Genomic DNA, 15835 nt, shown 5'->3' with positions numbered 1-15835 from the left:
AAATTGGTCGGTACTACTGCGGTAGTACCGCGGTAGTACCGCAGTACAGTACCGCGGTACCTATACTGCGGTAGTACTGCAGTAGTACCGCAGTACAGGTACTGCGGTAGTACCGCAGTACCTGTACTGCGGTAGTACCGCGGTACCTATACTGCGGTAGTACCGCAGTAGTACTGCAGTAGTACCGCGGTACCTATACTGCGGTAGTACCGCAGTACAGGTACTGCGGTAGTACCGCGGTACCTGTACTGCGGTAGTACCGCGGTACCTATACTGCGGTAGTACCGCAGTACAGGTACTGCGGTAGTACCGCGGTACCTGTACTGCGGTAGTACCGCGGTACCTGTACTGCGGTAGTACCGCGGTACCTATACTGCGGTACTACCGCAGTAGTACCGCTGTACCTGTAAACCTGTACTGCGATAGTACCGTGGTACCTGTACCATGGTACTACCCTGGTGCTACTGCGGTACTTGCACACCTTTATGAAAACGATCACAATTTCATTTAGCTTAATCACAGTAATAAGAAAATTACAAAAGTATTAATATTATAAAAAGTTTATTTTGAGATATGTATATATATATATATATATATATATGTTTTAACATCTGTAATCATGTACTTTCTTACTAACATGACTAAGTTTTGGCACACACAATGGCTAAATGGTTGGTTGAGGTAACGGGATTCCTGAAGTTTTAGCACACACAATGGCTGAATGGTTGGTTGAAGTAAAGGCAAGTTAAAGTTATATGCTTAATATTTTACATGATAAAAACTGTAGTGAAAATCATCTGTACTCGAGTTGCAACAAAAACAAAGATATCTAACATCTCTACTTTAGTACTTTTATAACAACTATGACTAACGAGTTTTAGGTTCACGCACAATGTTTGTGGTGAAGGCAAGTTGAGATTACGCTTCATATAAAAAGTCTATACAATTTCCAAGAACTGTTGAGTTGTAAAACACTGTCCACGTACTTGTATCAAAGTTGCAACAAAAACATAAATCTTCCAATCTTTGACAAGGTAAGTAAATAGAAGTAAAACACGATTATTTAAAACCATTAAAACTAAACACATGCATCATATATGTAGAAATTGCAGCAGATAATCTATCAATAATATCTCAAAACTGTAGTTAAAAACATCTCTACTGAGTTGCAACAAAAACATGTAGATATCTAACATCTCTACTTTAGTACTTTTTTATAACTACTATGACTAACGAGTTTTAGGTTCGAGCACAATGTTTATGGTAAAGGCAAGTTGAGATTACGCTTCATATAAAGTCTATAAAATTTTCAAGAACTGTTGAGTTGTAAAACACGTACTTGTATCCAAGTTGGAACAAAAACATACATCAATCAAGTTCCTTCCAATCTTTGACAAGTAACACGAATAATACAGTCAATTCAATCTTTATTTCCAAATAAAGATTGAATTGAGCGGAGAATTAAACTGACCATAAATATATATTATAGGTAATAAAGAGCAAAGAAAATGGGGTTCCATCGGGATTCGAACCCGAGACCTCCGGATTGCTAGCCCGGTGCTCTACCGACTGAGCTATGGACGGCCCTAGTCGATAATTCGTCCCATAAACCCCTTAACTTTCAATGCTCGTATGGTCAGAAGCTATAGAAACCTGACATAAACCCAAAGGATAGAATCAACTTTATAGGCCTATGCGAGGGATCACGGCGAAGTGATGCAGCTTTTTGAATATATAATTAACACGAATAATACAGTCAATTCAATCTTTATTTCCAAATAAAGATTGAATTGAGTGGAGAATTAAACTGAACATAAATATATATTATAGGTAATGAAGAGCAAAGAAAATCTTTGACAAGGTAAGTAAATAGAAGTAAAATATGATTATTTAAAATAATGAATCATAAATAAATAAATGAATCATATATGTAGAAATTGTAGCAGATAATCTATCAATAATATCTCAAAACTGTAGTTAAAAACATCTGTACTGAGTTGCAACAAAAACATGAAGATATCTAACATCTCTACTTTAGTACTTTTTTATAACTACTACAGATAATCTATCAATAATATAACAATATTTGTTACAGCACTTTATCAATGTGACCTTACACAACAAATAAGTAGGGTAAATATATTGTGTACACATATAGAAGACAATGCCTTTAAAATGTTACATGAGCATACTTTGTTATTTGGCACAAGGCAAAGTTTTTAAAGGACGAGAGGAAATTTGCCACTTAAATAAATGGCGTCAAACGCATACACATTATCAAAGTTATTTTTCAGCACACAATGAATACATTTCAGCAATATCTTTGGCAAATAGAGTACGGAACAATCAGGAACATGAAATAATTTGGTATATTCCCGTCATTCAAAATCATAACAAAAGCAATTTTAATTCCATTCGCTTTTGTTTAAAGATCAGATTAACAATACCAAATGTCTCAAATTTTAATGCATGTTTGAGGCAATTTAGGTTCCCCATATAAATTTTGATGTCTTCCAAGAGACGTAGTTTCTTGTTAGTCTGATTTGATTCTATTCTTCAAGGTGAATTTGGGCTTTTATCCGTAGATCATATATAAATGCCATTTTTTGCACAAAAAAATCTCAAATTGTTTCCTTATCAGATCAAAATTTACTCAACAAGAAAGTTCTTGACACTTATTTGTTTAGAAGGGTGCCAACAAAGAACACTGATTGATGCGTGCGCACTGTCATTTGATATCCACATGCCAAAACATAAAATTTAATATATTAGTACCAGCTGGACGGAAAACACAATACATGCCTAGAATTGATGTGATGGCCCATGAAGAGCTTTTTATCAAAATAGCTTTAGAAACAGGTGAAATGTTAAAGATCATCAAGCGTTGGGATGCTACGCTACAGATCGCCATTTTGAACTAGGCTAGTTTGTGCGCAAGATGGCACTGTGTGTATGATAAACGATGCAGGAGCACCTTTAATATATCAGATAAGGATAATTCTGGCCCCTATTAAAACATTATTATTTTTTTTTTTAATGTTGGTCTGTAGCAAGCATTATAGCAATGCCTGTGGTCTAAAACATATTCCAATCAACCAAAAAAATACACAGGAGCGACGGGCGATTCAGAAGTGCCAGAAACGTACCAAACATGGCATACTCGGATAGGTCGCATCATGATGATCATACTAAATTATATTTGGAACAGAATATGCATGTGCTTGTTAAGTCCTCTGATGCTGGCAGTGTTCGGCAGGCCCATGTTACTGACCTCGTCACTGAATGGTGCGAAGAATGTGGCAGGTCGCGCAAATTTGCCTCCTCTGGACAGTGAACAGGGGATAATTAGTAAGTAACAAGACTTAGCTCATTATTAATTAATTAGTCATCTTGACAAAGTGCTTCATTCGGTCTCATCTTGTGGTTCTTGGTTTAATTCTTTGGCTTGGTTTTCTTTGGCTTGGTTCTCTTTCGGTTGAGATCTACGTTTGGCCAACTTAATTTCGTTGCCAACTTTGTTCCGCATAACGATGCGGATTTCCGATGATGACACTCCTGGGAACTTTGACTTGACATGACCTGCAAAGGAACACGTAAAAAACAAAAAATAAAAGATTATAGTCAAGGTAGGTAAATGAGAATCATAGCACGACTTGGGTGCCAATGGCCACTTGAAATTTTATTTGGCCACTAGAAATAAGAAAGAAGCTCTGTATTAGCCACAAACTTGTTAGGTTCTACAACACACAAGTCTATGATCAAATATATTTAATGTGTTATGTTCACCTGTAAATAAAAAGCTAAGCACTAGCCCTGCATAGATTGGGCAGTGATATCTTTTTATAATAAGTAGGCTGATACGGGCTATTCCAGAGTCAAAGACATTACAAATATGAACTAGATGGATCTTCGATTGCGAACTATAAAAAATCCTGCTTCCGCTATCGCACAATTTAAAGGATGTAACTTGTACTTTGAATACAAAGCTATGAACAAGTTTATACACTACAAGTTTACAAACATTTGGCTCATCAAATGTTCAGCTATTTCATAAAATGTGTACCATCAGGATCCATTACATAATTTGCCCAAATATGTAATGTCCATGATGGCACACATTTTCCACTATAAACGAACAATGAATGAAGAAAATATTATCAAATCAAAATTGCTGGTAGCTTTGTAATCTGAGTAAAAATTACATAATGGACGGGTACATCTGTCAGAAGTGATCATGATATTGGGAAACCCTGTTATAACGAGCTCGCTTATAATGAAGTACAGGTAACCCTGTTTTAACAAGGTGGTCGGGACCATCAAATTTACCTCGTTATATTAAGCGGTACTTCGTTATAAACGGCAGATTTAATAATACATATAAAACACAGATTTACGATCGGGACCAAAGGATTCCCCTCGTTATAAGCGAGTTCGTTATAACGGGGTTTCCCTGTACCGCTTATAACGAGGAGAATCCTTTGGTCCCAATTGTAAATGTGTTTCTATATGTGTTATTGAATCTGCCGTTTATAACGAGATACCGCTTATGACAAGGTAAAATCGATGGTCCCAAACACCTCGTTATAAGGGGCCGAGATTTCTTGTGGGGGGGGGGGGTGCGGGCTATAGACTAACCTGGCCTGGTGAGGACTAAATACTGTTAACAATATTGACAGTACACACTTAATGCAACAAATAAATGTTTCTGAAATATTTTGCCGATTTGCAAGCTCGAACCATCATATAATTAGAAATTGTTATCTTGTATACGAGCAGTAATCAATGTTAATCATGGTTATGTACAAATTTTCTTTTTGAATCTGGGCCACTTAGTCGAACTAAAATATTTATACATGAAGTAATTACCTGTGGTCGTGCTGATGATGGCGAGGATTGGGTGGAGGACTGGGTGGAGGAACGAGCGGGCGAGGAACGAGCGGGCGAGGATGATGTAGATGACCCTCCTGATGGACAGTGCATCTCTTCATGATCAGCCTGCCAATGAAAACGAAAATCCATATTTCATACCATCAAATATTTACCAAGATTTTACTGCAAAGTAGGTCAAGCAATCAAAGGAAACAAAAGCAAACAGAAAATAGCAAATAGCATAAGAGATTTGCATGCATGTTTCCTCCTCTAAAAAATGACTTCTAAATAGTTACTAATTCCCACTGATTCAGTTTTCATAGACCTATACAATATAACGATCCATCCAGAGTAATTCATCATAAACACAAATGCACGCTGGCCTGGAATCGCTTTGCCTAAAGGAGTGATCACACAGTCATGACTATACCATACCTGCCAACCTTTGATAATAAAAAATCAGTATCAAAGTCACGAGGGCGCCGAGCGGGTCGCGCGCGAGATGGTTTCCCCCTCCCATGGTAGGGACTCTGCATTTTCTGCATGTAAAAGTAGCATTTCCCTACCCTTTTTAAAGCAAATTTACCCTCTTAACCATACCACAGGATGACCTACATGTAACGTTAGTCTACTTATATGTAATATAATATCATTTATCAATCAAACATTAAAACAAGGGTCTTTAAGATATCACGTTTGTGACAAAAAAATACACCCAGTTTCATTCAGGTGTGATTTGTTTTCATTGAAATCTATATAGATTTAGGAATAATTTGATTTTGAGCATATTTTTGTAAGGCCCTCTATTGTTGGAAAGTTTCTGGAAAGATTCTCTTTTTAATCAGAAAAAAACTAATTTCAAGAATTCAATTGAGTTTTGGGCCAAGGGATATTTTGTATCATTAATTCAGATTCAAGTTGGCCTAGCCTACTGTATTAAAAACTGAGTGCAAAAAAATCTAACAAGTGATGGAATCACTTGAGTGACGCTGTCATCAACTCAACATCGACAAGCTCATTCAAGAAGGCCATTGACAGAGCTTTCTAATCCTCACCCCGCCCTCTCTCACCCGATGCGTTTATGCCCAGGAGGGCCCTGCATCGTATACATCCAGATCCAGAACATTTATTTATCATTTATAATTATATCAAGTCTATCATATGCATCAAAATAAGCCAAACATTGTCATCTTATTCATGTTTATATTTCACCACACAGGAGTAGTGACTGAGGACAAGGTTATATCATAACCTTTATTAGATAAGTGCTTGTTGGCATAAGAAAGCATATTTTCAGCCATGACAAAAACGGAGCCGAAGTAATACGGCGGAATACGCCCGACCCGCACCCACCACTGCACTTGCGGTGCGCCGATGAGACTGGGAGGCTGAGGCGCTGCAACTCGGGCGCCGGGAGTTTAGGCAAGCGAAGCAAGTAGATTTGGCGTTCGGCTCCGATGGATCAACTTGACTCGAAAGTTGATAATTGCCGCTTTCTTTCTCACAAATTTGACAATTATTCGAAAAAATAAAGTACAGATCAATTTAACATTGCGTAGGGATAAACTTGAGTAACTACGGCAGAGCCTCCCGATGTGCACGGCGCGGCCGATCGGCCGGGTAAGCAGGCGCCGCGCCGGTAAGCAGACTCATCAATGATATTACCAACACACTCTAGACACCAGTACACGACTCATTCACTAACTCATTCCACAATACAAAATCATCCGGCGAAAAGAGCAAAACCTCGAATAAAAAGTGAAATTTTCTTACTAAATCACCATATTTCGCGTCAAAAATATCACCATCCTTAATTCTATACATCGTAGTTAGGAAACAAGGGGTCTAAAAAAGTGAATTTTTCACGGTTTTTCCGATGTTCGTGGATTTTGAAAACGTGTCCTCACTGAAAACTGGCACTTTCGCGAGCCGATGTCAGCCGCCATTTTGTTCCGGAAGTCAACGCTAATATCGGCCGCGCCGCTGTGGCCGCTGCTCGTAATTTTCACATGCAATTGCAATGGAACTGTGCACTTAGCACTTAGCCGTGCGCCCCAGTTGTTTATGCGTTAGTCGTATGTTACAGCCGCTTATGCGTTAGTCGCATCATACAGCCGTTTCAATAATTTCAACACTATATTGATTGACCTAAAAATCGGAATTTTGGTTTAAAAATTCGGAATTCGGAATGGAGGCTAAAAAATCGGTATAATTCCGCCAAAATCGGAATGGTTGGCAGGTATGCTATACCCACAAATGCTGTACACATTTGCCTGCGGTATTAACCTGTACGATCGTAGTTCGCCATGTATCGACCATACCTACATATGCTCAATGCATACTGTATGCATATTTGCGAATGCCACAAGAATGCAGTGAGACAGCAGTAAATATGCGATACTCTTCCATCAAGAAAGAAGAACCAGTACGAGGGTTACACACTTGGTACAATTGCAGTAAGAATGTCATAGGTATTGTCCACCATTCTTACTGCAATCATACTGAGTTCGCAAGACATCGTACTGGTTCTTCTCCATTCTTGATGGAAGTGTTATCGGATTCTTACTGCTTTCTCATGGCATTGGCAAATATGTGAACAGTAGACATAGAGCACTAGTTCGTACCACATGCATACAGCAAATTCGTGGGTATAGTCATGTCCAGTGTGACCACCCCTTAAGATTCACAACATACCTTGAGTCTCGACATCTCCTCCATATCCACTATGAACCCTTTAAAGGTTTCGATGAATTTAGGCACTCCTTGAACAAAAACAAAATAACATAGATATTTATTCATACCACTAAAAATTGAACTATTTAAAACTATGAAGGTATTATATGAAGAAAAATTTGCCAAACCGAAGCTGAATACTCTAGAATGGAGAAGAGAGCTGGAGATTTAATACAAACATAAGATCATGACACAGATAAAAAAAAGTAGAAAACTTCTTTGAGAGATTGGGATACCTCAGAAAAAGAAGCCACTCCATGAATTTCACAAAGTTCAGAAGGCTTATACAGAGTTGTTAACATATGGAACAAGTCCCCTCATTCCAACTTTTTTTTTTACCAACTATTCAACATGAATTATTTAAATGGGCTCAAAAGGGCACCATAAACTAAAGGTTTGTTTAACGAATATGTGAGGTATATGACTATGAGGTATTGTCCAAGCATTTGAATACTAAATAATGGGAGGAAATACTGTACCTTGCAAAAACAACAGCTGTTGCTGTATCTTTTCCCTAACTGCCTTCTCCTTAGTCAGCTTCACCTGCAGATCCTCAGTCTCTCTCCTTGATTTCTCCAACTGCTTTTTCAGGTCAATTATCTCACCACTTGTTCCACTTCCCGTTGCCGTACGTCCATTTGATTTTTTCTGTCAGAATGATAACAAATCGGACACTAGTTAAAAAGTATGGTTTATGAATGTGAACCAGCGCAATTACCTCGTCATAACAGGATTTAGTTAATTTTGACCAATAACAAGGTTTCACTGTGAATTAGGATTTGTAAGATTTTACATGGCAATTAGCATACTTATCTAACTAAATATATTGACTTTGTACATTTATAATGTTTAATTACTTAGCTAAATATGTTCAATGAAAATTTTAAAGGATTCATTCAAATGTGTTAAAATTGTAGCAATCAATAGGAGGGCAAGTCCAAGATAAGGTCCCCTGAGAAGACAAAATTTCATCTTTGCTCAACATTGAAATGTTTGGTGTCATTTTGAAGCATGATAGTTGAAATTTAAAATTCTGTGAAGGAATAAATTGTATCATGCAAATTTATGCAAATTTCAGTGACTTAATTTGCATAAATTAGAAATGCTGTGTTACGTATGGGACAAATATAAAAAATCATTATTATTTAAAGAGGAAGATCAGTAGTGGGCGAGAGGGCGTTGGAACCATTTAACTATTTTGGGAGCTGGAATGAAAATAACTAAAAATACTGAAGTAAGATCATTAATTTTAAACAAATGTCACGTTTATTTGATCAAAATCGGTTCAGAAATGGCTGAAATATCAAAGAAAACAGATATTTACTTTTGTACGTGGCCCACGTACAAAAGTCGATAACGGCTGTGTGTATTGATATTTGAATTTTACGAACGAATTTTCGCTCTTCGATGGATACAAGATCAACCTTTTTTCATTCATAAAATCACACAGAAGTAAAATTAGGTGTCCAAAATTCCACGATAGTTCTTTAATGATGTTTTCTTTATATAAATACCCATTAACCTGATTTCAAATACATTTCGAGTTCCTAAACCACTACTGATCTACACCTTTAAAGGAACACAATTGAAATTTTATTAATATGTGGACCTAAGAGGTTCATCATCTATTTTAATTTGGTATGAAAATTTATGCACGACGCAATTAATTATGCAAATTAGGTCGCGTCCTATCAGCGATTGTCCCATACGTAACAAATTGAGGACATTTTTTTAGTTTATTTCTGAATTTGTAAAAGTTATTGCAGTGCTATTCTGGGAAGTTCTAATTTATTGTGTTAAGAAGTTAGATACTGGTTAGAAAGAAAAGAAATAACAATTAGACCCATTTTTAATTAGCAAATGAAATAATGTTACGTATGTGACAATGTGTTACGTATGGGACATCCCCATATATATTGCATGCGAATGTACATGCAGCAGGCATCAATAGTTTCTCAGTACATGAATGGTCAATGAGCCTGCAGCATGCATCCCAATCTTGCAGCCACTGTCTTGAGACAATACTAGACTGCTGCATTCTAAATGGGGAGAGGTAGGTAAAATAAATCAGCATGAAATGTGTAAAATATATTAATTTAGGTAGAGCATAATCCATACAGAAGTCATCACTTCATTTGAGAACAATCTGAATATGAAGGAGCACATTTGTTCTTCAAGAAATGCAACAACATTAAGCCATCCAGAAGAACCTGATTCAGATTGAAAGAATGCTATAATTTGATTAAAAAATACCCTCTTATTTATTAATTTGTAAGAAAGGTGAAAATATATGACAATCAGACAGTTGCCATTACTGTCAGCCTCGGAATCATGAGGAAGAAAACAAGTCTTGCAAAACAAAGTTCAGCTTTGCTAATGAACCAGAGACAGATTTTTTTTTTTTACCTCCACCAGTTACTACCAATCAAGAAATTCACATCTTTACAGAGGAAAGTGTAGCTACTGAGTAAGATAAATACAGTGAAGAGGGATAACAAAAAAAAAAAAAGAACAAATTTTACAAAAATTATGTGATGATGCAGAAGATGCCCATAAAAAATAGCCTTTCAGAAAAGTTTTGTTAGAAACTGTGACAACATCAAGAATTTTAACTGTGTATTATTTCATATTGTGGCCCCCCTGTTCAAGATTAAATCTACAGGTAGTAAAGATGTATTTGATAAAAGCAAGGGTGTGTATGCTTTCATTTTAGAAATCATGCAACTGTTTCATGGCATTTCATATTTAGGGAAAATACACTAATATAGACCAAGAACGGTGCACGGTGGTTCATTATATTCGCACAGAATGATCATACTTGTTTGTAGATCTATAGCTGGTATTACTCAAGTGGTTCTTCTTGAACAATAGAAAAGGCATTTTCACACAGTTTAATTATACAACTTAAAAGCCCAGTGAATGTATAAAAATTGCCCCCACCCCCAAATAAAAAAAACAAAAAAATATCATCAAAACTTCTATAATAATTAGCACTAGTAAATACATGTTCAAATCAGTAAGTGGTTGATTAGCAGCATGCCCGTATGAAACAAAATAGATAAAAATGAAAAATATAATCAAATATGATTATGGTTGTAAATTTTATTGGAATTTCATTTTCCTGACAATTTGCAAACAAATCTGATTAATTACAGCTTATTTCACTTTGGTAACCAGACCAAAAATCCAATATACGCTTTCCACACACTAAACGAATAGGGGAAAAAATGTCCCATACGTAACACGTCATATCTGTCTTTAATCAGAGCCTGTACTTAGAGCTTTCTGCCTTTTTACATGAAATTTATCCTTGGTAAACTTGAGTGCTGTGACTTTTATCACAGTGAGTTTCAAGGTTTTAAATGAAATACTTTCTGAGCAATTTCAACTTGAAAAAGAAATTAAAAAAATCTCTTTTCTTCTGGTCCCATACGTAACAGCACACATTTTCTCTTCTAAAATCTCATTGTCAAGGTCATTTCTCACAATTTTTTACATGAATACACTTCTCCTGGATATCAATCACCATGGTTAAATTCAATGCAATCAAAGTTCCTTTACACCCTTTTTCTGGAAATAAAAGCCTCTGAAATGTCCCATACGTAACACGCGCGTTATCTTGGACTTGCCCAGGACTGAGCATTTAGTTAATTGTCATATAACAGTGATTTTAGGACACTTTGCATATGTGAACAAACTTATAGCTTACTATGCATCAACAGGTACCTTAGATTAATCACGCTTGCAAGTTGCAATTCCAAGGTGTTTAAATAGCTGCACATACCGTTTCATTGGCACCAAACATTTGCTTCCTGAGATCCCTGGCCATCTCATTGCACTGTGAAATTTTTGATTTTGATTTCTGAAAAAGGAAAAGATAGAAGTAAAAACAATTTTATGATTTTTTTTAAATAGTACTGTTTAGCATCTTGGGAATTGTCTAGGCACACAAGTTACACAACCATTGGCGATTGCAGTTACTTCATGAAGAAAAATTTAGCAATATGTAGACGCTTAGAACCATCTGTATTAAGCACCCAAGAAATTTAAAAAAAGAGCAAAAACATGTTATTCTGTTTCTACAAATTGAAAACAAATATCCCTCCTTATACATTTTAACCAGAACATTTGTTTATAAATATGATTGAGCTGCATAATATTGAAACAAAGCCAACAATGTTATTTCTGTAAACTGTAAAGGATTTATTGACTATGTTTGTTGATGAGTTTGTAAATGATAACTGGATAGAAAGATTTTGTTAATCTGTCAGTCATCAAAAATTACTTCCAGTGTTGGGATATCATATGACACATGTACACACACCTTTGTTTCTTTTGGTTGAGGCTCCTCATCATCCGTCTCCAACTCCGAAGATGAATACATGTATGTGCGTGTTGGTTTCTTCTTTCTCTTCCCTCTCCCAGTTTCCTTATCAGTCTCCATTGATTGCCCGTCACACATCTTGTTCCTTTTTCTGATGAGATTATCCTTGGATCCTTTAAACAATTTTGAAACAAATTAAAAAATTAACTATACAATTTCAAACAAACTCACTTGGAGCTTTCCCACTCCTCATTTGGTTTGGTTTATGGAAATAATTAATACAAAAATCACTTTTCAAATGTCTCCATAATCATGATAATTGCTTTAACATATCAGGGAGACCCCGAAAAATTTTTTTAACAGGCTAGGGCACTTCTAAAAAATAATCATGCACATAATCATGTTTATGTCAGATTGTCAATTTCTAGTACCTACCTCATCATTCATGCAGCTCGCCAGCGCCACACATACAGACATAACTCTGGGGCGATCCGAATCCACTCAAAAGTGAACAAAAAACTAAAAAAGTTCACATTTGTGCAGTTGGCCACGGGAGGGAAGTCTCGGAAGCCATTAAATGACTGAATTTGTGCCGAATGGAGGGGGAAATCCGATTCTTTTATGGAGGCACAGCAAAGCTAGCATATTGCGTCATATTTTGGTGGTAATTAAGTATTGCATGATTTCATTATTTTAAAGCTGAATTCAGCTGCACAAATGTGAACTTTTTTTGTTCACTTTTGAGTGGATTCGGATCGCCACGCGCAGCGTGGCAATCCTCGGAGTTAACAGACATGTAACTCCGGGGATCGCTAGCGCGACAGCGCTAGTGATCCGGAGCCAAAAATGTCTAATGGGAGTAATGCGCAGCGAAAAACTGCTTTAAAATAATTTAAAAAAAAAAAAAAAAAAAAATCTGCTAGCGATGCCCGGAGTTAAATAACAGACATGTTGATAATGCATGTGAGGCTTGGTCTTGGAAATTTACTAGTACTACGTGATCATGTGGTCAGTGCCACTGTTTACATCGCACTCACTGCAATATACCAACATCATGGCAATGTACGAACATCAGAACATAAATCACAGACAATGTTTATAATATAGAAGAGTAGCTAGTAGAACATTCAAATACAAAGTCAAATTCAGTTAACAAAAATAACGGTAAAGCCTAAAGGTCTACAATTGCACACCCCCCTGGCATTTCAAAAGTGTATGGCCGATTGAGATGAAATTTGCACAAATTGATGCTCTAATAATGATTAATACATAAATACGATATCGGCATCGACATCCAATGCGATCGCAATGGAGAGTAGTTGTTGCCTCCGATCGTACAACCAATTGTGATCAATCCCAAACAATAATAACGCTGATCATAACATGTGATAAACTTTTTTCCGTTATGAATATAAATTATAAGGGAAAAAATAACAGAAAAAAATGTAAAAAGTCTTGTTAATGTTATCACACTCACAGCGTTATAATTGTTTGTGATCCATCACAATTGGTTGTACGATCGGAGGCAACAACTACTCTCCATCGGCATCGCAATCGCAGCCATTGCCATGTTGACACCGATAAGGCGATATCGTGAGTTCCCGCCTTCGAATTTCTTTGAAATTTTTGTCACATATCAATCATTATTAGTTAGAGCATCAATTTGTGCAAATTTCAATCGGCCAAATATTTGTTGAAATGCCAGGGGGGTGTGCAATTGTAGACCTTTTTTTACCAAAATAACAATTTGAATCAATATAGATCTAATTAATAGTACATTGACTGTAATACTGGTAGTGGTACAAGTCAATGGACCATGTCAATTGACTGTTAACCCATCAGTGCCTAAGGCTAAGCCCCGCATATTTGTGGGATGGTAGTGATATTTTAACGAATAATGGCCAACAAAATTTACGACAAATACGAGTTGCCAATTTGTAGAGGAAAACAATGATCAATTTGGCCTTTAGCCTTTAGGCTTTAAATAGCTCTCGTCCTTGATGGGTTAATGAGTCACAAGTAGATCTACTAACATACACAAGGTGTTTTACACATATGACAAGAATATATAGGATTAGGAATGGTGGCAGTGAGTGAGCATGTCAACAATAATGTTACATTCCCATGGCCATGCACACGTTTGTCTTCGGCTTCGCAGACGCAGTTTCTTTTTGGAAGGTTTAGATCTAGGCCCTATTTGAAAGTCGATTTGAACTTGAAGAAAAATATGTAGGCCTACGTTAAATTCTTTAGACTTAAATATTGTATGACATCAGATGTGTTCATTATGAGATTGTGCAGCCGATCATATAATTTTCAATTTGATTTTATGCAGAGAATATGTATTTTTGACATTATTCGTTGACATGTACGTCATTGTAAATATGTATGACCACAATTATCGTATACGGTACTGCATGATGCATGGGACTGAGTTGCATGGGTACACCGTACGGTACGGACTTACTATTTACAGCCAACACTGTTGCTCGATACTTCTCCGTTTTGCTGCCACTGACCCACATAACTTCAACAGCTTGATCGACATAGCTTTCAGGATCCACATCCTTGTCCGTGTCTAATATCCAAGAAAATGGTCCAATTTCGACGCTGTCATCGCTTTCAAATTCAAAAAGACAGAAGAACTCGTCTGAAGCTGGTGGCGGCATAGCTGAAGCTGAGATCCACGTACCGTACGTGCATAGCGCCAACTTAATGTGTTCCGCCATCTTGCTTGTTGGTTGCCGATAAAATGCGCATTTTCAGATTTTTTTACGCTCAGTTATTATCCATGACTGAAACATTGACCAATCAAAAACTAGGATTCTACAAGAAATATGAATATTCATATACGAAAGTATAAACATAGATAATTCAGTTTTATGTGAAATTTAAACCCAATACTTCAAAATATGGTTAGTTTTATGTCTCTAAAATGACCCTTAAAACCAGAATTTTATTAGTAAAAAATAAAGGTTTTCCCAAGTTGCCATGGTAACGCGGTCTGAGATATAAAAGCTTAGCAAACACTTCATTTCAGTGATCGAGGATGTATTTGTTTACGGTATACGTCTACATAAATTATAACATTTTTTTCCAGACCATGGATGAACTTTCAAAAAGAGACATTTTAGGCAAGTTTTTACGATTTCCGGCAATTTTCTGACACAGGCACTTTGAAGAGGTAATTTTTACAGAATTAGAAGAAGACATCATGGATTTTCCTAATTATCACGACGGATATGCAACTTACTTGTAAACAAATCAAACAAAGTCTATGATACATTTTCGATAATGCAAAAAGAGACATTCAAGTCTCTGATTGAGAGCCGCAGATTGAACATTCGCACGGCGCAATGGTAGCGTTTTCGCCGAATTCGTCGGGGCGAAAACTCCAAGAGAGACGTACCACTCACCAGTCCCGAACGCTGCGCTGTATGTTTGATGATTTATCTGGTGCCATTTCGTGCTTATAAATTTGTTTTTTCTACAATGCCACTATCTCATTAAAATTGTTTGTCATGATAACATTGGAAATATTATCGTTTAATGGCCCAAAGGATCGACTGTAATAAAAGATACTTTGAAATATTGTCAGAGAGTGATTAGTTAGGTGATGTTTATGGTCAGAATTTAGTCATGGCTTCGGGTGAACTTACGCGAACGCGGTCACTTGCTCACGGGGCGAGTCGGCCTGGCCCTTTGGTGGAAGGCCGTTAGGCAACGTGCAGTGCAGCTAGAGCAGAGTTGGGGAGTTATAGGTATAAAAATACTTTGAAATAAGTAATCTGCAAATATTTTTGTCTTATCCCTTTGGATTACTTAGATAAGAAATTCACATTCTCAAAGTTTAAATCAAATTTTAGACAGTGACAACAAAGAGTGGTGCTGTATGGGGGGGGGGGGTGG

General features: G+C 36.7%; 1 protein-coding gene and 1 non-coding gene across 3 annotated transcripts; both read right to left on the bottom strand.

Annotated features, from left to right (window-relative positions):
• Positions 1 to 544: 544 nt before the first annotated feature.
• Positions 545 to 14674, bottom strand: LOC135156801 (uncharacterized). Of its 2 annotated transcripts, none has more exons than XM_064110305.1 (7): positions 14394 to 14674; positions 11927 to 12099; positions 11387 to 11464; positions 8082 to 8250; positions 7564 to 7631; positions 4867 to 4995; positions 545 to 3579 (listed from the first exon to the last, which is right to left on the bottom strand). In XM_064110305.1, exons 1-7 carry the CDS (start codon positions 14653 to 14655, stop codon positions 3433 to 3435), a joined length of 1026 nt encoding a protein of 341 aa, XP_063966375.1. In that variant the 5' UTR covers positions 14656 to 14674; the 3' UTR covers positions 545 to 3432. The 2 variants fall into 2 exon arrangements, with proteins under 2 accessions (XP_063966375.1, XP_063966376.1); XM_064110306.1 differs by having other exon boundaries at positions 14446 to 14529.
• On the bottom strand, positions 1512 to 1582 carry TRNAA-AGC (transfer RNA alanine (anticodon AGC)). The gene has a single exon. It is a non-coding gene; the product is annotated as a tRNA-Ala (tRNA).
• Positions 14675 to 15835: the final 1161 nt, after the last annotated feature.

The sequence above is a fragment of the Lytechinus pictus genome, chromosome 15 (assembly GCF_037042905.1).
Source record: "Lytechinus pictus isolate F3 Inbred chromosome 15, Lp3.0, whole genome shotgun sequence".
Classification (NCBI taxonomy): domain Eukaryota; kingdom Metazoa; phylum Echinodermata; class Echinoidea; order Temnopleuroida; family Toxopneustidae; genus Lytechinus; species Lytechinus pictus.
This window is presented reverse-complemented; position numbering and strand designations above follow the sequence as displayed.